General features: G+C 36.5%; 1 protein-coding gene across 2 annotated transcripts in view; it reads left to right on the plus strand.

Moving 5' to 3' along the window:
* The first annotated feature begins 9771 nt into the window (after positions 1–9771).
* The window catches only part of Nha1 (Na[+]/H[+] hydrogen antiporter 1), a 171294-nt gene continuing 160526 nt past the window's right edge, over positions 9772–20539 (plus strand). For both annotated transcript variants that reach the window (XM_076523728.1, XM_076523729.1), the window contains exon 1: positions 9772–9967. Coding sequence is in view for 1 of the 2 variants with exons in the window: in XM_076523729.1 (XP_076379844.1) it covers positions 9942–9967 (26 nt within the window). In the remaining variant the exon portion in view is untranslated. The remainder of the gene's footprint in view (positions 9968–20539) is intronic.

The raw sequence follows: 20539 nt of genomic DNA on the forward strand, positions 1-20539 counted from the left end.
TAGTATAAATATTCAACGAGACTTTTCAATTTTAATAAAATCGATAAAAACGTACCACCTGAAAAGCGTTTCACAATAGGTACCTTTCGCCTTATACGAACATTTATTTCCTAAATGTATTATTTGAAAAGTACCTAAGACGCGATAAAAGTGTTCGTTGCGTGAGCGAATGCGGTCGTCAAGGTCGTCAGTATTTTTTCGCCGCGGATATCAGGGTGTTCGAGTAATAGGTGTCGGGATGCCGGGAAATCTAGGGTGCTAACGATCGCGAATGCTGCCTTGGGAAACAGGCAGCGAAAAGGAACGTGGAAAAGCCGTATCTATGGAGCTAGATGGTTCGTATACTGCTGCCATAGCGGGGCTGGAGCATTTGACGGCCGTTTACGAGCAACACACTGGGCGTGCAGCGATAACACCCTTCTATGGGTATCGCCCCATTTTACGATCGTATGAAAGGCATTTTTGAAATAAAATCCCGGCGCTTTACGGGCATTAAAGACTACATTGTGATGTTTATGTGTTCACTTCGTTTGCCAGTCTTTTCAAATAGAACTTTGCTCGGACGGCGACAAAAGCTCGCCGACTTTTGAGACAAAGTCTATTATGCTCCGGGGAAGAATTTACTTCTCCTTTTGTTGCCCACCGTAAGCGAATCCCGAGTTTTAGAATATTTTTTGGGAAACGATTCTAGTACTCGTACCTCTCGCAAATCCTTTCGCCGATCCCGTTACGGTAGTTTCTCCGCTTCCTTTATGAACTAGGCGCGTGAGAAAGAGAGACAGGAACTGCCGTACGGCCATAATACTTTACCAAGTCCGCACCCTCATTTTATGGTGGTGTAAAAAACACTTTTGACACGAGCTTTTTATACGTTACGATCACGAACGGGGATTGCGTCGTGTAGGCGAGTTTATTTAAGATTTCCGGAAATATCGGGCTCGACTTTTTCATAGATTTGTTTATATTATTATTATTATGATTTTTTAAAGTTTATCTGCAGTTTAACAATATAATTGAGCCGTTTGATGTATTTCATGTTCAGAGTACATATAGGGTGTTTCCTTAATTTTCGCCCACATTTTTTCGTGAATTTTTGTTAATCTGACAAAAGAATGTTTCGAATAAATGTTTATAAATTTAAAGAAATTGTTATTTTTTTAATTAAAAATCGGAGTTACCGGTTTTTTTAATAAAAAATATATAAAATATTGAGTTGGCAACTAAGTAATTGCCGATTTCAGTTATAGATGTCTCTCACTCCCGTTTTTATGATATCCGTAAATGTTATATTATAAAATTATTATTATTATTATTATGTTATTTTTTATTATCCGTGAATGTTAGCAACTGGACAAATTGAATGCAGCGGTCAAGGAAAAGCGACCAGAATTGGTCAATCGTAAAGGTGTCATTTTCCACCAGGACAATGCTAGGCCGTACACGTCTTTGTCCACTCGGCAAAAATTGATGGATATTGTTTGGGAATTGATGTTACACTCACCATATAGCCTTGATCTCGCGCCATCGGATTACCATTTATTTCGATCCCTGGACAACTCCCTTCGTGGTAAAACTTTTAATGATGATGACGCTGTAATGGTGTTTTGGCCGAGAAGGATCAGACTTTCTACGAGCGTGGAATTTTCAAGTTGTCAGAGAGATGACAAAAGGTCATCGAACAAAATGGAAAATACATTACAGATTAAACTTCATTCCAAGTAAAAAAAAAATTTTTTATTTCATTGAACAAATCGGTAATTACTTAGTTGCCAACCCAATATATAAATAATACTTCAAATTAATGTAGAATGTTTATCGGTTCTCTGTTTGCTATGCGACAGAACATTTAATTTTTAAAAATTGTTATCTTTTCAATACTACTAATTACTACTATTATAGTATGATCGTTGAGTAACCTTGAACCGATACATTTCAGTTCAATCAGCAGAAACGACTGAAGATGAAAATTTCTTAATTTTAAGATACATCAATCAACAAATTGATAATTTTATTGCAAAAAAGTATCATTACGTATTTAACGAAAATAAAGCTATTAGATTGGCTATGATCTAATGATTTTATCACAAAAGTGTTATTATTACCAAAAAATTGTCATACAATCTATGTTCGAACCGGAATTCATGTTCTACAACATATGTTACGTTATGTTATGTTGCATAGGTTGTAATACATAAGGTCACCCGAAGGTCATTTTACAGCAGGTCGTTGAATTCGTCTTGTCACAAGCTACATTAATGTGAAGTAAAAAAATGCAATGCCATTTAAAAAACTTAACGTGACACCGATTTTTTATTGAAAAAATAACAATTTTTTAAAATTAAATGTTTCGACGTATAACAAACAGGAAACCGATAAACATTTGCTTGAAACATTTCTTGTCAGATTAACGTAAGTGCGCGAAAATATGTGGGCAAAAGTTAAGGAAACACCCTGCATTTGTAGATTAATCATATGTAACGATGTCAATAGATTTGAAGGAACAAGAGAGCGATTAACAATTTTTAATCGATAACAAAAGCTGGACGAGGAGGAAACGAAACTACAATAGTATAATTACTAGATTGCGGAACTTTATGTAAATTCTCATTTCCGTATGTCGTTTTACAGAAATTAGGATTAAAGGATGTTTCCTTCGTTAACGAAAAGATTATTCGTTGTATCAGACATTATTAATTTATAAGTTTCCTTGCATTATGACATAACCTTGCATCTGCACATGCCATAAATGCAACATACCCACAGTCTTGTAATTACAAGTTATTCAAATAAATAGTAATCGATAAGAAAGCAAGGACACTGTTAATTTTTTATCAAGATCACGAAATGTGTAAGGTCGACATAAAAGTTGATAACGTATATTCGCTCCTACTGAACGTCTGAATCCTATTCAATTAGGAACACTCCTCAAAGACTTGAATCCCCCGTCTGAAATTTTATTACGTGTATACAGGGTGTCCCAAGTACTTTCAGCCAAACGGTATCAACATATTGTGCAAGGACAAATACAAGAAAAAAAATACAGTCGTATAAACACAGGATTAAAAAAAAATGCGCTATTAAAGAATTACATGAAAAATACGAAACCTGTCCCATTTTATTCTACCTAGTTTCTATGCATGCAACCTTATAAAATAAAATGAAATGTAATCGAGCAACATCAAATCGAAAATGATGACCTAGGACGCAGATAAAAGCCTGGATCGATCCTCTGGGTGGCACTGTAGTTCATGGACACGGTATATAAAAGTCTACGAAGGAAAGTCGAAGACGGGAAAATAATTAAATAATCGCGAAGCGGTTGGTAAACTTGAAGGGGAGGCTCATTGCCGGTGCTTAGCCGATTCGATAAAAGCCAAGGATATAAACCACGCCCGTCGTTAGAGCTAACAAAGTGGATTAACGCGGCCGGTAGCGCTCTAGGCGTTCCATCGGGCCTGTACTATCCCGGCGAACACCCAGCTGCCATTCTAGGATGGCACATAGCGGAGTCAAACTTCTCGCGGCTCAGTTTACACCCCTTCGGCGTCTTCGCGCCATGGGTTTCGCTCAAAGAGACACTCTCGCTTGCCCCGGAAACGAAAACTCATTTTTCCTGCACGATAAACCCCCCTTGATCCTATTAACTCTTTGGGGCACGGTGGGATTAAAAATGTCCCATCTTTTTGATGCACGATAATGCACGGTGGGACATTTTTAGACCCACCTCGAAATATTGCAATAGCTGCATGCGCATTCATGAACCTATGTGGCACGGTAGGACTATTTGAGTCCCACCCTATAACGACAAATTGAATTGAATTATTATTATTATTATTATTATTATTATTATTTTTTTCTTTTATATTATGTTATTCCTTTGTTAATAAAAATGTACCAATTTTGTTCAATTTAATACGCTATAAAAGTTCTATGCAACATGGGTCTATTTTATTTTCTGAGATCCTGCGGCTAAAAGGGTTAAGTTGCAGCCTGCGACATGTTCGATCTTTTTGGAAAATACAGTGAGCCTCGGCTAATCCAAATTTCCAATATTTAAACGCTTTGTTAGCTAAGCACGTTCCACATATAAGTAGATCTAATGCGACTATTATTTAATTATTTATTGCATCAATTGATAGGGGTTAAATTGAGAGACGTAACTATTATAGGTAGACTGAGGCTTTTTATGGAAAATTAAGAGTATTTACATCGATTGCAAGATGCACGAACTGTATAGACATTTATTTAGTTTCTTAATAAGTTTAACGAAATCAGAATAACGCAATAATTTTTACTGTTTCTTTGCATTTGATCATCATTCATTTTTGTCGTAAACGCATAAAATCCGCCGTCTAATTTATAAGTATTTACAATTTATGTTCCTTTCATGAGTTCGGATAATCGAGGTTTCTTTGAAACAAGAACTGCAGCATGAATCTATCTATTTTTTTCAACCGTTTCAAATCACGCATTTGTTAGATTCAAATAAATTTTATGTGTATAATTGAGAACCATTTGTATGTCTATTTTGTCTTTTTTTTATAACTAGTCTGCGGATTTTATGCATTTCTGACAAAAATTAGTAGGCGTAATTTAAAACATTTATACAATTTAACTAGTTGAAGGTGAACAATATATCATTTTTATCTTAGTAAATTTATTAATGAAATGTATAAATTTTTAAGTGACTGTTTCTTGCAACAGATGCAGATAATTTTTATTTTGTATAATGATCAACAGTCTAGTTACAACTAATAATTCTTAATATATCCAATAAAAATTTCAAAAACAGTTTTAGTTGGTTCTTTGTTGAAATCTTTTATACACAAATTTCAAAATACTTCGATTAACATCGAACGAATTTTCTGCGATTCTGTGACCCATTTTGTACGAATGTAATAAAACTTGCATTTTTTACATATTTACTTGAACTGTGTGAAAATCAATTGCACGTATTACTCGAATGAATTGTAGATTTCACGATGGTGTGACGCATGAACATTTTCAAACAACAATTCGTCATATGATATATCCATTTTATATGAAATAAATGCCAAAGTTTAACGCGATAAAGATCACAATTAATGTTGAAGTGATGTAACGTGTACTTTTGAGAAAACGAAACTCGTGAAGGAATATTTTTGTGGAGCTTCATGGATCACAATCTCGCTGTAGTAATTACAATCAGCTTCGCGAAATCATTGCTTCTCTATTTCTTAAATTGGTCGCTACAATTTATGCTAACTTTGAAGAATAATGTGTGACGTGTCTCAGACAATAAAACGAACGTGGGGAAAGAATATTCTAGCAGTATTACTTGCAACCGATATCAAACAAAGATGAAACTGTTATGCTCGTTCGTACGGGCCGAATTCATCGATGGCCATTTTTAAATTGCTCAGCGAACGTGTAGACCCATGCACACGGGAAAATGAGCGATTACCTCGAATCTATCAGTCGAAACGCGTGTCCACGAAACGGAGCGTTTCATTCATCAAACGAAGACGATATTGTTCTAAATCCGAGGACATCGCGTTCTCTATTCCGCATCGAATTTCGCAAGTATCTACCTACGACAAAGATACACAAGTTCTAATTAATTTTGTACTGTCTCGTGGCATTTTGTTTTTATTCAGCTGCATTAGGTTGCATTTACCTTTCTATTGGTTATCCCCGATCATAAAATATTCAATGCATTTTTCGTTTTCCAATCACTTGTCTACTTTCGCATATAGTTCTCCTTTTATTTAATTGCTTTTCGTTGTATGTACCTCCGTATTGATTTTTAATAGCCAAGCAACAGTCGCGAAATTAATTCGGGCTATCATAATTTTTTAAATCTCTCCATTTTTGTGCATTTCATTATTTTCCATTTTTTCCATTTTTACGTTTATTGATCAATGGTGTTTAATATTCAGGTGGTGTATTTAATATTCCGTTGCATTTGGATGGATAGGAAATTTTTGATCAAAGTGTCTGTCGGAGTTCTGTCGAAAAAAAATTTGTAAAAACCTTTCATGAGAATGCGTGGAAACAATAGGAAACGCTTTAAAAATGTACGAGACGTGTGAAAGCGAGTGAATAACATATGGAAACGCTTTGAAAATGTATGGAGCAGTCAACGTGCATCGAAACGCATGAGAACGCTTCGAAAACTGGTAGAAACAAGTGAAAACGCGTGAGAACGTGTGCAATCGAATCAAAACGTGCTAGAAATGTATAAAAACTAATCACATAAAAGCTGGCGAGAGAGCGTGAAAATATGTGGGGAAAAAAGTGAAAACACTTTAGGGTCGCGTGTAGACGCTTCGAAATTGTGCGAGACTGGTGAAGATGAGCGGAAACGTGCGAAAACGGATGAAAACGTGCATAGAAATGTGTAATAGAAGCGCGTTTTGTTTTCTCGTAATCTTAATAGGTTTTACCAATGCAACTGGCATTGTAATATCTCGTCTAAAACGATTTATTTGTCTGTATATCGATCTCCAGTATATTAGTGATCTCAAGTAGGAATATTATTAGTTGTACTATTAATATAGTATGCTATATTAACGTAATATTTTAGTATTAATATAGTATTTAAGCTTTTTCATAAGCTTCATAGAAAATTTCGCGAACTCGGTATTAACCCTTTGCACTCGAGTTATTACTCTGAAGCACCTCTAAAAAATTGTTACATCACGTTCCAAAATAATATTTATATTATCAAAGCTTAGATATAAAAAGATCGTTAAAAGTCTAACTGTTGTATGAGTCACGAGACTAATCGATTTCATATGCATGAAATACACTTTGTCATATGAAATGGAAATACTATAAGTCAGAAAAGTTAATTTATATTTACAGTTAAAATGGTTTCGAGTGCAAAGGGTTAAATTCAAATAATTTTTCTGATATTTTAAGAACTTCTGTCTTTTACATGTTTAACCCCTTGTCGTTATTTAACAAGACAAACTCGTGGTGGAGATTTCTAGTAAGAACCTGTTAAGTGTAAATGCTATTCCGTTCATTTTAATCTGAATAAAATTCTGATTTTTTGTCATCAGTATTTAAACATTTAAGCAAATGTGTCACGTCCTATTTCACCACTTTAATTATAATTAGATTTCTTCTTCCTCTTCTTATTTATTATTATTATAGTTATTACACACCACTTACTATTGACAATATTATATTGCATACCAACATCATTCTGCGATCATCACATATCATTGTATACCAACGTCATTCTATTATCTTTTTATCGAACATCCCCAAAATCTTCTGTAAGCCATGATTTCATCCTTGACACATCCTCAAACTTTGCCTCATCCTCGACCTCCATTCTTGCCACATCATACTTGAACCTTTGTCTCGTCACGTCATCTTCAATACTCGGACTTTACCATACTAACCCTAATGATTTTCTAACCCCCCACCACTCAAGTAAGAACCTATATGTACATGTATCCATCAACTTTCCCTCAGCTCAAAGTCCTTCAAAACCTGCACCAGTGCAGCTTCCATCGAAACGTGCGTCTAACGAGATACCAATCTAAAATAATTACTAAAATAAAGGAAGTTTAACAGAGAACGAGTCTTAGTAAATTCTCCGATCAGAACAAGAATCCACACATCTCTTGGGAAATTCTTCCGTTGTGTCGCGGCGACATAACAGTAGACACAAAATAAATATGAATTGTCTTTTTTCTTCTTAGAAATAATTACAATCGAAACACTTCTAATCATTGTAACAATAAAGAAAATGATACGGCAAGGGGTCAATTTGAACAAACAAATAATTGAATTTAAATGAAAGAATTTCAATCGTCTTATTCGACAAATATAAAATTAATCGTGCTTGGAAATGAAGTAAAGGTAGAGTAATTGGCTATCCCGTAATAATTAGCTCCACTAGACCGTGCAGATCGATTTACTGTACAAATCGATAAAGATGAAATCTGGAACTGTAACTAACAGTTCTATTATCCCGACATTCATGCCGCTCCCTGTCAGGTTAAACGAGATTCCACTGTACGACTGAATGACTCGAATAACACTAGCCGCCATCGAATAGTCGGAAGGGCTCGGAAACGTGAAAGAAAATGTTCTTCCCGGGAGTTTCATCGGGTTGAATGCAAAGTAGAAGAAGATTACTCGATATTCAGACAGAGCGAGGGCACGTTCTCTCTTTCTTATTGAGGGAAGATACGCGCGCGCGCGGTGCATCTTGCCGGGCTGACATCACCTTCGGCTATCTCGCGGGCCGCATCGCACGGGCATCGACGGAATTTCCCAAGCACGAGAATTTTATTGCTCTCGGCGGCGGCGGCCGGTGCCAGCACCCACGGCTCCCAGAAATTCACGTCGAACATAGAACGGCCCGCATCTTCGGCATGCCCGCACCTGTTGAATTAGGACATCGATCGGGGTGTGTGCTCCTTGCGGCCGGACGAACGTCCGCCGAGAAAGGTGGCGCGACTTCGCCGCGATCCCCGACCGCTGAATAACCGGCGATCAATTCACCAGAATGCGGACTTTACGACAGTTTTATCCGGTTCTTTCGCTACCCCCTTCGATAATGGAGCTAATGGCGGCGCGATGGAAACCTCGGCTTATTCGCCGAGCGACCTCTCCCCCTTCCCGCTACTGACCGAACGTTTACGCTGGCCGGAGCTGATGTAATTTTCTGTAATGATTTTCTACATTCATCTAACGGAAGAATGAACTTGTAAAGTTAATAACATTGAAGCAATTTGCAATTCTTCGAAACGAAATTTTGCATTAAAATTGTCAATTTTGCTTTTCAATTGTTAGTTGATTTCAAGATCGGCGAAGATTCTTGCACCGTTTTAATAATAATCGTTCCATTTGTCGCGTTTACAAATATTTTACGACATTTGAACAACTTGAAATTCTTTGCGGCAATATCCACTATTCGAATAATTATTGACGAACTTATTTTGCCTATCTAACTACACAGTTTTTTTCTATGAAAATAAAATTCCAGATTCAACTGAAAGGCAAGAGGAGTTTAAAAAGAATCAGAAAAATGATATTTGCACGATAATATAGGGTGCCTAAAATCATGGTATTTCCGGGAACTGGGGGGTTCCTGAGGTCATTTGGAGTAACTTTTTCCTTAGCGAAAATGCAAACCGTGGCTTCGTTTACGAGTTATTAACGAAAAACAGTGACCAATGAGAGGCCAGCTCGTCTGACGCGAGGCGGCCCAATCAACGAGCGCACGAAGCTCAGTTCCGCTCATTGGCTCGGCCGTCTCGCTTCTCATTGGTCACGATTTTTCGTTAACGACTCGTAAAAGAAGCCGCGGATTGCATTTTCGCTAAGGAAAAAGTTACTTCAAATAATCTCAGGAATCCATTTCTCGGAAGTACCATAATTTTGGGATTCCCTGTATATTTTGGCAATTTTAGAATCGACGAAATCAGATTTTGTTTCGAGTACAATTTTTCTTTATTTTCTTCTTTCAAACCATTTGCATCCAGGTGCCACGTAACATTCTTTCGAATCACAATTATCTCAAAAGTATACAAAATGTATTGTGCATTTTTTTCGGATGTTTCCATATAGGTGTCCACCGCTGTTCGACGTGCTCGGATTGTCTGAGATTTCAAGTTCCGAAGATTTCCGATATTTTAATATACGGAAATAGAAATGTGTTCGCGTACACCGTTAAACCGTTGTTAACGCTTAGGAATATTTCATTAGCCAAGGAGATCGATATACGGCGTACGTTAGACTGGAGCGGTGTAAGCCATGTCAGTGTAAATCGCAACGGCACGTTGATCGCATCACACCATCGATCGAGTCTCTTGAAATAAACGTTTATCATGGTTCCGGGGACGAGTTTCCGTGGAAAATCTCGAAAAAACTGGTGGGGAACTGCAGAAATTCGGATTGACGGACCGTGACGCGATTAGGCTGCGCGAGGTGGTATTATGGTCTTTGTTTGGGCAGCGAAAGAGTGAGTACACCATGTGTTTCAATGAAATCCTATTACCTCGCGAAATTTTTCAAGTAAGAAATTATTCTACTTCGCTGTTTTAATTGTTGGATAGACTGCCGGTAAATCAGAAACACTGTTGCTTCGTTTCTGTTTTTGTATTTGAAGTTTAGTGCTTAATAGTGCACGCAGAGATTATATTCTTGAAATTTTAGACAAATTACAAATAGTTATAATATAGTAAATTCTTCCTAATTTTCCTTCAGCTTGCAAATAAAAATGGATATTTTCGGAAGAGGAGATACGATTATTTTTATAATTATTGACAATCGACGACTATGAAATTGAGTCGCAAGGCTCGAATAATCGTATCTCCTCTTCCCAAATTGTTCATTTTTGTTTACAAGCTGAACGAAAATTGGGGAGAATTTACCGTACATAGAGCTGATTAAGTAGACAGCACCATTTTTCTACTTACAATTAGCTGTCATTTGTAAATCTGAAATATTTTCAAGATAGCATTCTCGTTTAAAGTTCAAATTAATTTGCCGATATACTTTTTTGGAGTTTTCTAATTCCATCAACGATATGAAGATATAAGAATGACTAGAATGGCTAGAGTGAATGCCTGGAGCATGTTCACCAATTTGCACCTCTACCTATGCGACTTTACATAAATATTTAGACGGTGCACAGTGAACTTGGGTACGTAATAACTCGCAAAGCTTCGAAGCATACATGTCTTAATTCTTGAATCTGACGACTGAATTCACTTTGTGTGACAATATTTTCAATTATTCTAGACAGTGTCGATGAGAAAATCTTCTGAAACATAAACATTTCGCAATACATAACTTTCTTCCAGACTAAAAGTTTTTAATTTCTACGCGATCTTTGCCTATCAAATAGTTCTCAAATAGTTTCGTTTAGGTTCCACTTTATCACAATAAGAGTTCACGTATTGCACAGAAGCTGTCATCTTGTACTGACAAAGACCTGTCGACGAAGATCATAACTGTAGAAAGACATCGAAAACTTATTTAGTAAATTAGAATATTAAATCTATAATTATTATATTCTATACTATACTATATATAATCTATATCTATATATATAGTATAGTATAGAATATATATATATATATATATATATATATATATATATATATATATACTATACTTATATATAATCTTATAATATTAATATATATAATATTATAATATTAATTTGCGTATAATTCGCATTTTGAGTAAACTGTAGCATTAAATCAGGAGAATATTTTTACCCGGACTCAAACTGAAAATTAGACAAAACTAAAAATTGATATGCAATAATCGTTGTCTGTGACCGAAGTAAGAAATTATTGTGAAGTTACATATTCTGCAATATAGCAAATTTCATCGTGTCAAGTTCTACATATCCATTTCTACGGCATACTTTTTAACGAAACTGTTTAATTACTATTTCATAAAGAGAAAAGCACACATACTTTCTCTTTAAAAATTCATAGAAGTTATCGTATTTTTACCGTTCAATACCACGCGTTCCTTACACTAAAATATTTCAAGTATGCAACACTCTGTCCAGTGTTCAGACTGTGATGACAGATTTGTTAGTCTGAATTGAAGGCTATAATATAATGTCGTCAATCAAAATCGATTAGGGGAAGGTAAAGCACAAAGGTTAATGTGTAAGGACACGTACGCTCTGTTCTGCAATGTCTCATAAAGTGGCCTTACTTAGCCTTGTCAATAAATCGAACTATTTCAATTCGTAGCTTTCCCGATTTTGTTATATTTCGCCGAACAATTGCAAGCCTGTGGAAATTATGTTTCCTGTATCTGCAAATTAAACTAAACTAGGCGATGAATAGAGTTTTAATAGAGATTTTAATCGAATAGGCTGCATTTTTCATTGAGTCGAGATTTGTATTGGCACGATAGAGAATTCTTTTGTTTTGTATTTTGCCAATGAATGTTCTGATCGATCTTTCGCTTGTCAGATATCATTTTCAGATTTATTTTCGCCCTCTTCATAAGCAATAAGATTTATCAGAAAAGTTAAATGCGAAACACAAAGGCGGGAGAACTCGACTATTATTTTCGCGACAATGGGTTTATTAATTTCCTTCCATTTATATATAATTTCATTATAAACTTTCACGCGATTGTTCCTTCGAACATGAACGCAATGAAATATACAATTCGATATTTAATATTGTTTAATCCTTCGCTGTCGGATTTCGTCAATACGGCGGCACTATAATGTTCATGTCAAAGTGGCATTTCTTTTCAATTATGTTCCTCTCATACTGTAAGGTATTCATGTAAAATACATAAATAAAAACACGAAATTGTTTATTTATTAGTTTTCATAAAATTTCACAGCAATATAATGCTTTTTATTTCAATTCGACTTCGTATAGCAAAATCATAATTTTTGCAATATTTATCAAAAAAATCTTCCGAATGCTAAGGGTTGAAGTTCACCGTGATATATACAGTAAATTTCCCGTAATTGACTCTAAGCTTGGAAACAAAACTAAACAATTTGGAAAGAAGAGGTACGATTGTCCGAGCCTTGCACCCCGTTTTTATAATTGCTTTTTATAATTTAATAATAATTTTTTATAATTGTTGACAATCGGCAACTATAACTATAATTATTAACAGTCGGCAACTATCTCCTCTTCCCAAATTTTTGTTTACAAGCTGATGGAAAATTGGGGAGAATTTATTGGACAGGAAACAAACGATGCGACCTCAAAAATCGAGCCCGGAGAATTTCACTGTCGCAACGAAACGAAAAATGGCGATACAACCGAGTAAATTGATTTTCTTTCTGACAATACTATCGTTCGTAGAACGTGATCTATCCTTGGTACCGTACGTCCTGAATCAATCGCAGGGTGATTCGAGAAGAATTTTCACGGAGTTTGCGAACCTGATGTATATGTTACGCAGAGAAAGAGAGAGAGAGAGAGAGAGAGAGAGAGAGAGAGAGAGAGATCTTACTATCTCAATCGCATCACGTTTCGAGTTCCTGAAGCGATCCTCGAACTTCCTGTTATATCGTCTGGCACTTTGCTTCCAACAAATTCCTCTTGCTACGAACACTCGCGTCCCCGTCTGTCAGACGCATAGTGCGATATTATGCAATTTCTTCCTAAATTCGATCGTTTCATTTGATATTTCAGACAGCGTTAGCGAGTTTCCGCGCAGCAGCTAGAAATAATCGGCGTAACTTAAATTCTTGCTACTTTGCACGAAAGTATTTCGCACCGTCGTTTTAGGAGAACTTAAATAGATACTTGCAAGTAAGTTTCAAGTTGAGAAAGTCGGGCGATCAGAGGTGGAACGTGGCAAATTGGCAGAATCGAGAGTCCCGGCTAGTTTCCGCGCATTATTTGGAAATAATTGTTGTAATTTAAAGTTTTGCTACGTCACGCGAAAGTATTTCGCACCGCAATTTCCGGAGGACTTAAGCAGATACCTCCACATAAGTTTCAAGTTGAGAAAGTCGGGTGATCAGAGGTGAAACGTGGCAAACTGACAGAGTCGGGAGCTTTAGCAAGTTTTCACGCGTTAATTGAGAATAATTATCATAATTTAAATTCTTGCTACTGTTCCGTGAACAAAACAAGCGGAATCTTCGTTGACAGGGTTTGTGACACGGACGTGACAAAAGGCTATTTTTGAGATGAAGACTCTTTTAACATTTGGCGACCATTCGATGTCCAACCTTCCGTTTCGTCTTTCTCAATAGCCGTGACGTGTCACGAACTCGGCACTTCCGAAGGATCTCCCGAAATTGTACCAGCATTCGAGGCTACCGACACACAGTGGGCCGGATCAAGGAATTTGGTGACATTTTATTATAACTTTTGAACCATTAGCAATTAGATTTACGAAGCAAAAAAAGCAGTTGTTTTATATTAGTTTGTAAAAGTAACAATAAGGCATTTATATTGTATAATTTATTGAATAAATAACTCATAAATGTATCTTTACGATATGAATAATCGTAAATTACAAAATTAGTGACTCGTCATTTTGACGGGTTCCGTAATCTATTGTTAAAGATATTCCACTGAAATTTTCACCAAAAATATTTCAAAAATAGTCATTTTTAATTACGGATAGTTAAATATTTTTTGCATTTGTTAAACAATAATTCTTAATTAATTTTCATTGACATTCCTTATGAAAAAGAAAGTTGTTTAAATATAATGTTACAAACTATTTGTCAAATGTACTATAATGTTCAAAATGTTCAACTTTAAATTGTCGTATCTACAACAATTTATGTTCACTTTTATTAATATTTTCATTTTCGAGGGTACTGGATATTTAACAAGCAATAAGAATTGATTGAACATCAATGTGAAAAAATTAGGCTTTTGTCAAAAAGTCACTAAAATCTTCGATTCGGCCCACTGTGCGACGGTTTACCTGGAGGAAGCTCGCAACGTTGCCAACGTTGTCATCAACTATAAAAAAGAGCTACAAGGCTCGAATGATCGTACCATCTCTTGTCAATTGTCCATTTATATTTCGTACTTCGTGTGAAACCTTAGTTTAACTGATAAGTTTTTATAAATTAGCTAGAATGGAGGACAGACCTCGCAGAGGACGATAGCGTGCCATTTCCGACTCATTGCAAAATTTCGCACAAACCAATTTTTTTCACCATCAGAACTGACTCTCGAATGACCTACGTTCGTCCTGTGATAATTAATGCGATGCTTTTAATATTCTTCTGACAGTTAAGATCCAATTAACAAAAATCAAGTTCTTTAATAACAAAGTAATTTAATAACACCTTGCCGTACTCTGACGAGTCGGACTTGTCATGAAAATTTCTAGTAATAACTTAAAATTGGAATAAAATTCTAAGCATTCGAGTAAATTGAGGCACACGATAAGCATCAATTTTCTTTCGCTTCTAAGAAATTGTTGCAATCGAAAAATTTCTAATCGCAGTAACTGCGATGAAAATGGTATGTCAAGGGGATAATATTATATTAAGTGTGTAATATATATATTTATTACGCCGTCGAGATAACACTAGTATCTCGTGATGGGATACTGCATATAAATTCTTAAATTAAATTGGTATATTTATTTATTTAGGACTTGAAAGAAGGAAGAATTAACAATAATTGAAGTATACATTAATCGTCATTTATTAAGCAGACATTTAGAGGCAATGAATTTTGGAAGAGTAAATGCTGTAAATGGTCCAGTGATGTACGGTCTGTTTTACAATAGCCAATGGCATTATGGTGACTTCGAGTCGAAGATCGATTCGTAACTGAAAATTGAAAATGATAGTGGAAAGACACGATGGTACGTTAATTTCAGAAAAATAGTGATGCGGTTCGCGCGATGCTTCCTTTTTCGAAACAGCCTATTGACACACACCGAGGCACCGGAAACAGGTTTCGATCTCTTCCACCGGGTGGTTCGGTCCTCCACTGACCACCACTCGACTCGCTATAATTTTATTTGCTTCGAGCTCATGCGTTCTTCCGTGTAGCAGGCGGTTTTGCTACGCTGGAAGAGCCGTGGCTCCATTCGATGGATACAGAGAACCGTGGAGAACGCTCGAACACTGAATAAAGGAGAGAAACGCGTGATGGAAGGCGGCATCAGAGCCGCGCGGAATATTACGACGGGAAATCCGACGTTAGATATTGGCAGCTTGATAAAATGGAAATACCGTAGACGACAGTGCTGCGGCCTGAAACAGGCGCAGTGTCGTATCCCGTCAGCCTCTCGCGTTCTCCTTTGAATCTCCAGAGTTTTTCAACTTGAAACTTACGTGACGGTATTTGTTAGAGCCTTCTCAACGTGGTTCCGTAAAATTCTTTCGCGAGAAGTTATAGAAATTTTAGTTGCGAAAAATGCCGAATCGTTACCGGCACGCACACACGCATGCACACTAGGGTGGTTCTTATTTTCTGACGTATACAATTTTGATGTGCGACCCTCTAGATTTGTTCCACTTGTTGACAAACTAATTTCTACGTAAGGGGATGTCGATAGGACGATGGGAAAGGGTGTCACAAGCATTGGAAAACTTGCAAGGTCCTAGCCGATTAAGATGGTCAAAATTGTTCTTAGGGGTTTTTTAATGAGTACAATATTTTCATTTTACATTTTTATGAATATTATATCGTTCGATAGCTGACCAAGAGAAACTCATCTGTGCAAAATTTCAACCCTATGACTTCTCCATGAGGGTAGTTACAGGGTAAATTAGATGGCGCGCTTTTTCGCCCATTTCCCCCTTCCGGTAATTTTTTAAAATTTTGCAAAAAATGTAGCTTATTTTGGACATCAAGCCGTATATTGTAGAATTTTTTTAGATTTTTCGATTGCAAAAATATTATTCTTATCAAAAATAGAAAACCAAAACAAAATCGGAAAATTGAAGATATCTCGAAAACAAAAAAGATACCATCGTGATATTAATTACCTGATAAGGAACTGTCAAAATCAGTGCGTTCAATTTTTCTCAAATTATTCGTAAAATTGCGTCATTGTTAGATTATCGTCGTTCCGGCAACGACGTTCCGGAACGTTTCAATTATCTTTTACAACTACCCTCCTTAGGTTCTTTCAAAAAGACTCCCTTTTCTTCTATGTCTTTCAGCAGAAAAACTCACTTCAATCGAAGTAAATAATTCGTTATGGAAACCAATAAAAGAAATAGTATGCAACAATTAAGTCTTCGTCGCATAACAATTTATGCAAAAGGACACGCGAAGAGTTCTAGCGTACTTTACAACACGGGGTGTAAAATGGCTTTGTTAATTATTATTTTAGACTTTCGACAGCTATAACGATTAGCCTTGTGTAGCTCAGTTTTTAGCATCTTTTACTATATTCGATGATTCGATAGCCAGCGATGGATTGCGAAGGCGGTATTTCTGAAGAGTTGACCATGAAGCAACCCTAACGTGGTTAACGCACCGAGGGTACGGTGCGATCTTATGTACACTGAGGGACCACGGCGTTCCACTCCGGAAGGATTCGGGACTGACACAGCCGAATGGGTTCGCCATGCCGCTCATTCGCTTATGTCTTCCTTGCGTACGAGTCGCTGGGTCAGACTGGAGGAGCGACGAAGACTCTGTTCGCCTTTATCCGGGCAACTCGCTCGCGCGGAACCAGATGGACTTGGGATCCGGAAATGGACAGCAACACAGGGCCCTTCGAAAGCCTGGTTGTACAAGAAGATTCTTGCTGGCCGGGCTCTCGGCGAAACGCTGCCAAGCAGTGTCACGCTCGCGATCCCCATAACGCAGCGCGGATTATGGAGACCATCCGCTCTGTTAGGACACGCGCGTGCTTGGCGCTGATTGGCATGCTCGATCGCACGATTTCGGCGTACGTGACTTTCACTCGCGTAGTACGTGACTTTCTTTGTGTTGTTGTCGGTTCACTTTTCCCCGCGGAGCGCCGTATCTTCTCGCATCGGAACCTATCGTTGCACTTTTTTGATCCAGGCATATCTACAGACATTAAAAAAAAGAAAAGAATAACGGATCCGTGCAAAATTTTAAGAAATTAGTCACCAATACCGAAAACCTTGATCACTATATGCTCTTTAATTTGAATAGAATTCAATTAAATTTGAATAGAATTGGATAGATTTTAACAGAATTCGATTGGAGTTGATTAAAATTCAATGGATTTCAGTAGAATTCAATTGAATTTCAACAGAATATTCAATATATTTCTACAGAACTCAATTGAATTTCAATAGAATTTAATATATTTCAACAGAATTCAATTGAATTTCAATTCGATTGAATTTGAATAGGATTCAATAGATTTCAATAAAGATCCATTGAAAATAAAAATAAAAATGTTAAATCTATTCACAAAAGATACCAGAAATGTAATTTATCACCCTTATTTGTAGCCAATGCGCCTCTATTTGGCAACATCGAAGCGTTTTTAACCCTTTAATTACTGACTAACATGAGAATGTATACTAGATAAAATATTTATTTTTATATTATTTTGATGGCTTTACATTATACTCGTATTATATGACTGTTACTCAGATTGTATCACTTGTACTTACATTGCATTCATTTTATAACCCTTTGTAGATTATTATAACTTTGAAGTCACATACATATAGACCTATCACGTTTTCCAATCTAACTTCATTTTTCGCAAGAATGTGACAAAAATATTTTGTTCTGTTGTCTTTGGTCTTATAGTGAATTCATCGTTACAATATGATATTACATCAATGTATAACATAATTATAATACTCATTTTATTATATTTTATAATACTCATATCACAAATTCAAATCATAGAGGAATAACTGATATAAATATTGTTAGATAAAATTTTACACGAATACCATAAATTAAACAATGTAGCTGTAGCCCGTACAACGTATACGCTAAGCATTTAAAGGGTTAAAAAATTTTCACAAGCAGAATAAATTTGAGTCCGAATGAAAAGCCGCTACCCTAAATTTCCAAAACTGGATTTTACGCAAATGTCGACTAGCGGCATTTCTGTCAAGCTCCTTCTGTGACTACAGAGGGAAATCTGTGCAGCGGCACACAATACATATTGCGATATTGAATAACCGCGAGCAGTAAACGCGATTCTTGTCAGGCAGGATTAATGTATCGAATAAAAAAAAAAATATTTCGTCCACGCGTGCAGAGGTTAGAGATAGATATGCATCGCCGATATGAAATATCTCGATTTTGATTGCGTTAAATTCGCGATATCTGCATCCCCGGCAGAAGAATTTCGCTTGTGCCGGAATGATTGAAATGTTATTTCAAGCATCGGCTTGTATTCCTGCAATAACCGCATTTTCCTCGCGACAGGGGAGAAGGTAAACAGAAAATCGCTGTCTGGTCGAATAAATCAGAAAGGATTTCGGGAGCTGGGATTCAGCATTTGGGACGTATTGCAGTCGAAAGAAATTTCAAAGAATATATTTGAACGTGCGGCGCATCTACAGTTGCAGCAAGCTGCAGTGGTAGATAAGTGCATGGAAAATCCAATTTCTAGACTGATGTGTGTTAATTAAAGAGTGACTGCAGCCTCAGAATAGTTAACACTAAAGATGTTCTACATTAAACCAAAGTGGTACACGTAGCTTTACTAAAATGGCAAGCTTGTATTTATCCTGATTTTACACGATTATTATTATTATAAAATCTGGTTGAACACAAATATCTTTAATGGCATTCTATAAAATTCGATTTCTAATGTTAATATCGTATTCCTCCATTGTAAATCTGACTTTAATTAACGTGTTTTTATATCATACATGTTAATCCTGTGAAACACATGTCGTCAATGACTTCCTAATCAATGCGATCACATTAATATAAACTATAAACAAATAATTAAAAATCGAATGTTAATACTTTTAAGACGGAAACCTTTGCAATTTGTTCGATGGTGGTATTTCTCGTATTAATTAGTGTATAAATTGTGGTTCTAGATCAGTTAATACAGGAATGGAAGTCTCAGTTTCGCATTAATTTAAGAACGCAAGTTGCAGCCATATTTCATTTCATTTAAAAATGCAAGTTGCAATCACAGATCATTGCGTTTAAGAACGAATGAAATTACAGTCTAAAATCAATTGATTCAAGGAGGCAAGTTTCATTTTGTAGGAATACAACTTACAATCTCATATCACTTCGTTTAAGAATGCAATTTGCGATCACGTATCATTTCATTAGATGAGACGTGCAGTGTCGGATGAGGTAGCTCAAGGGTGCAATTGCAGTCTAAGATCGGTTAATTCAAAAAGGCAAGTTTCAGCCTCGTATCACTTCAATTAATTGGCACCTTTATTTAAGAATGCAACTTACACCGACAAATTAGATAATTCAAGGGTACAATCGCAATACCAGACGACTTCACTGAAAACTGCAAATTGCACTCTTAGGTCAGTTAATTCGAGATTGGGTGCTACAGTCTTGGGTCAATTGCATTGTGCGCATAAGAAATCGCATTTTCACGAGTCACGTACGACGTCGCGACGGTGAATTCGTTTGACGTGCGCACGGACAGAAAATAAATTTGAAAGGTAAACGAAATAACGCGTCGGGCCATTATCTGTCGCTAGTATAGCATTCGATATATCGACGCGCGAGCTCCGATACAGAACCGGGGAATCAATGATTTATCCGCGACCTACTCGATGTTTATAATCATGGTGGTCAGTGGCGAACGATGTGTTGCACTTTAATTCAAACACGTTATCAGCTGCAACGTCAGCGATGTGGCCTGACGCCGTACAATTCGATGTTTTGAATATAGCTGCGGTTTATCCCGTAACATTGCGATTACATTTTCAGGCGGGTTTGGAATTGTCGGGGAGACGAGGGCAGATATCCGTAATATTTGAAGCTTTTCCATATTTTCCGTAATAAAATGATACGGTTGAATCGCGCGCATCGAAAGTACATTTCATTAAAAAACAATGATTGGTCGTTGCTTGCCATGGAAAAGGATGGAGCGATCGACAAATAAAATTCGGTAATTTTGATGTAGTTTTAATGGACGGTATTCCTGGCGGATAAACAAG

Source organism: Megalopta genalis, chromosome 7, assembly GCF_051020955.1.
Source record: "Megalopta genalis isolate 19385.01 chromosome 7, iyMegGena1_principal, whole genome shotgun sequence".
NCBI classification, from domain to species: domain Eukaryota; kingdom Metazoa; phylum Arthropoda; class Insecta; order Hymenoptera; family Halictidae; genus Megalopta; species Megalopta genalis.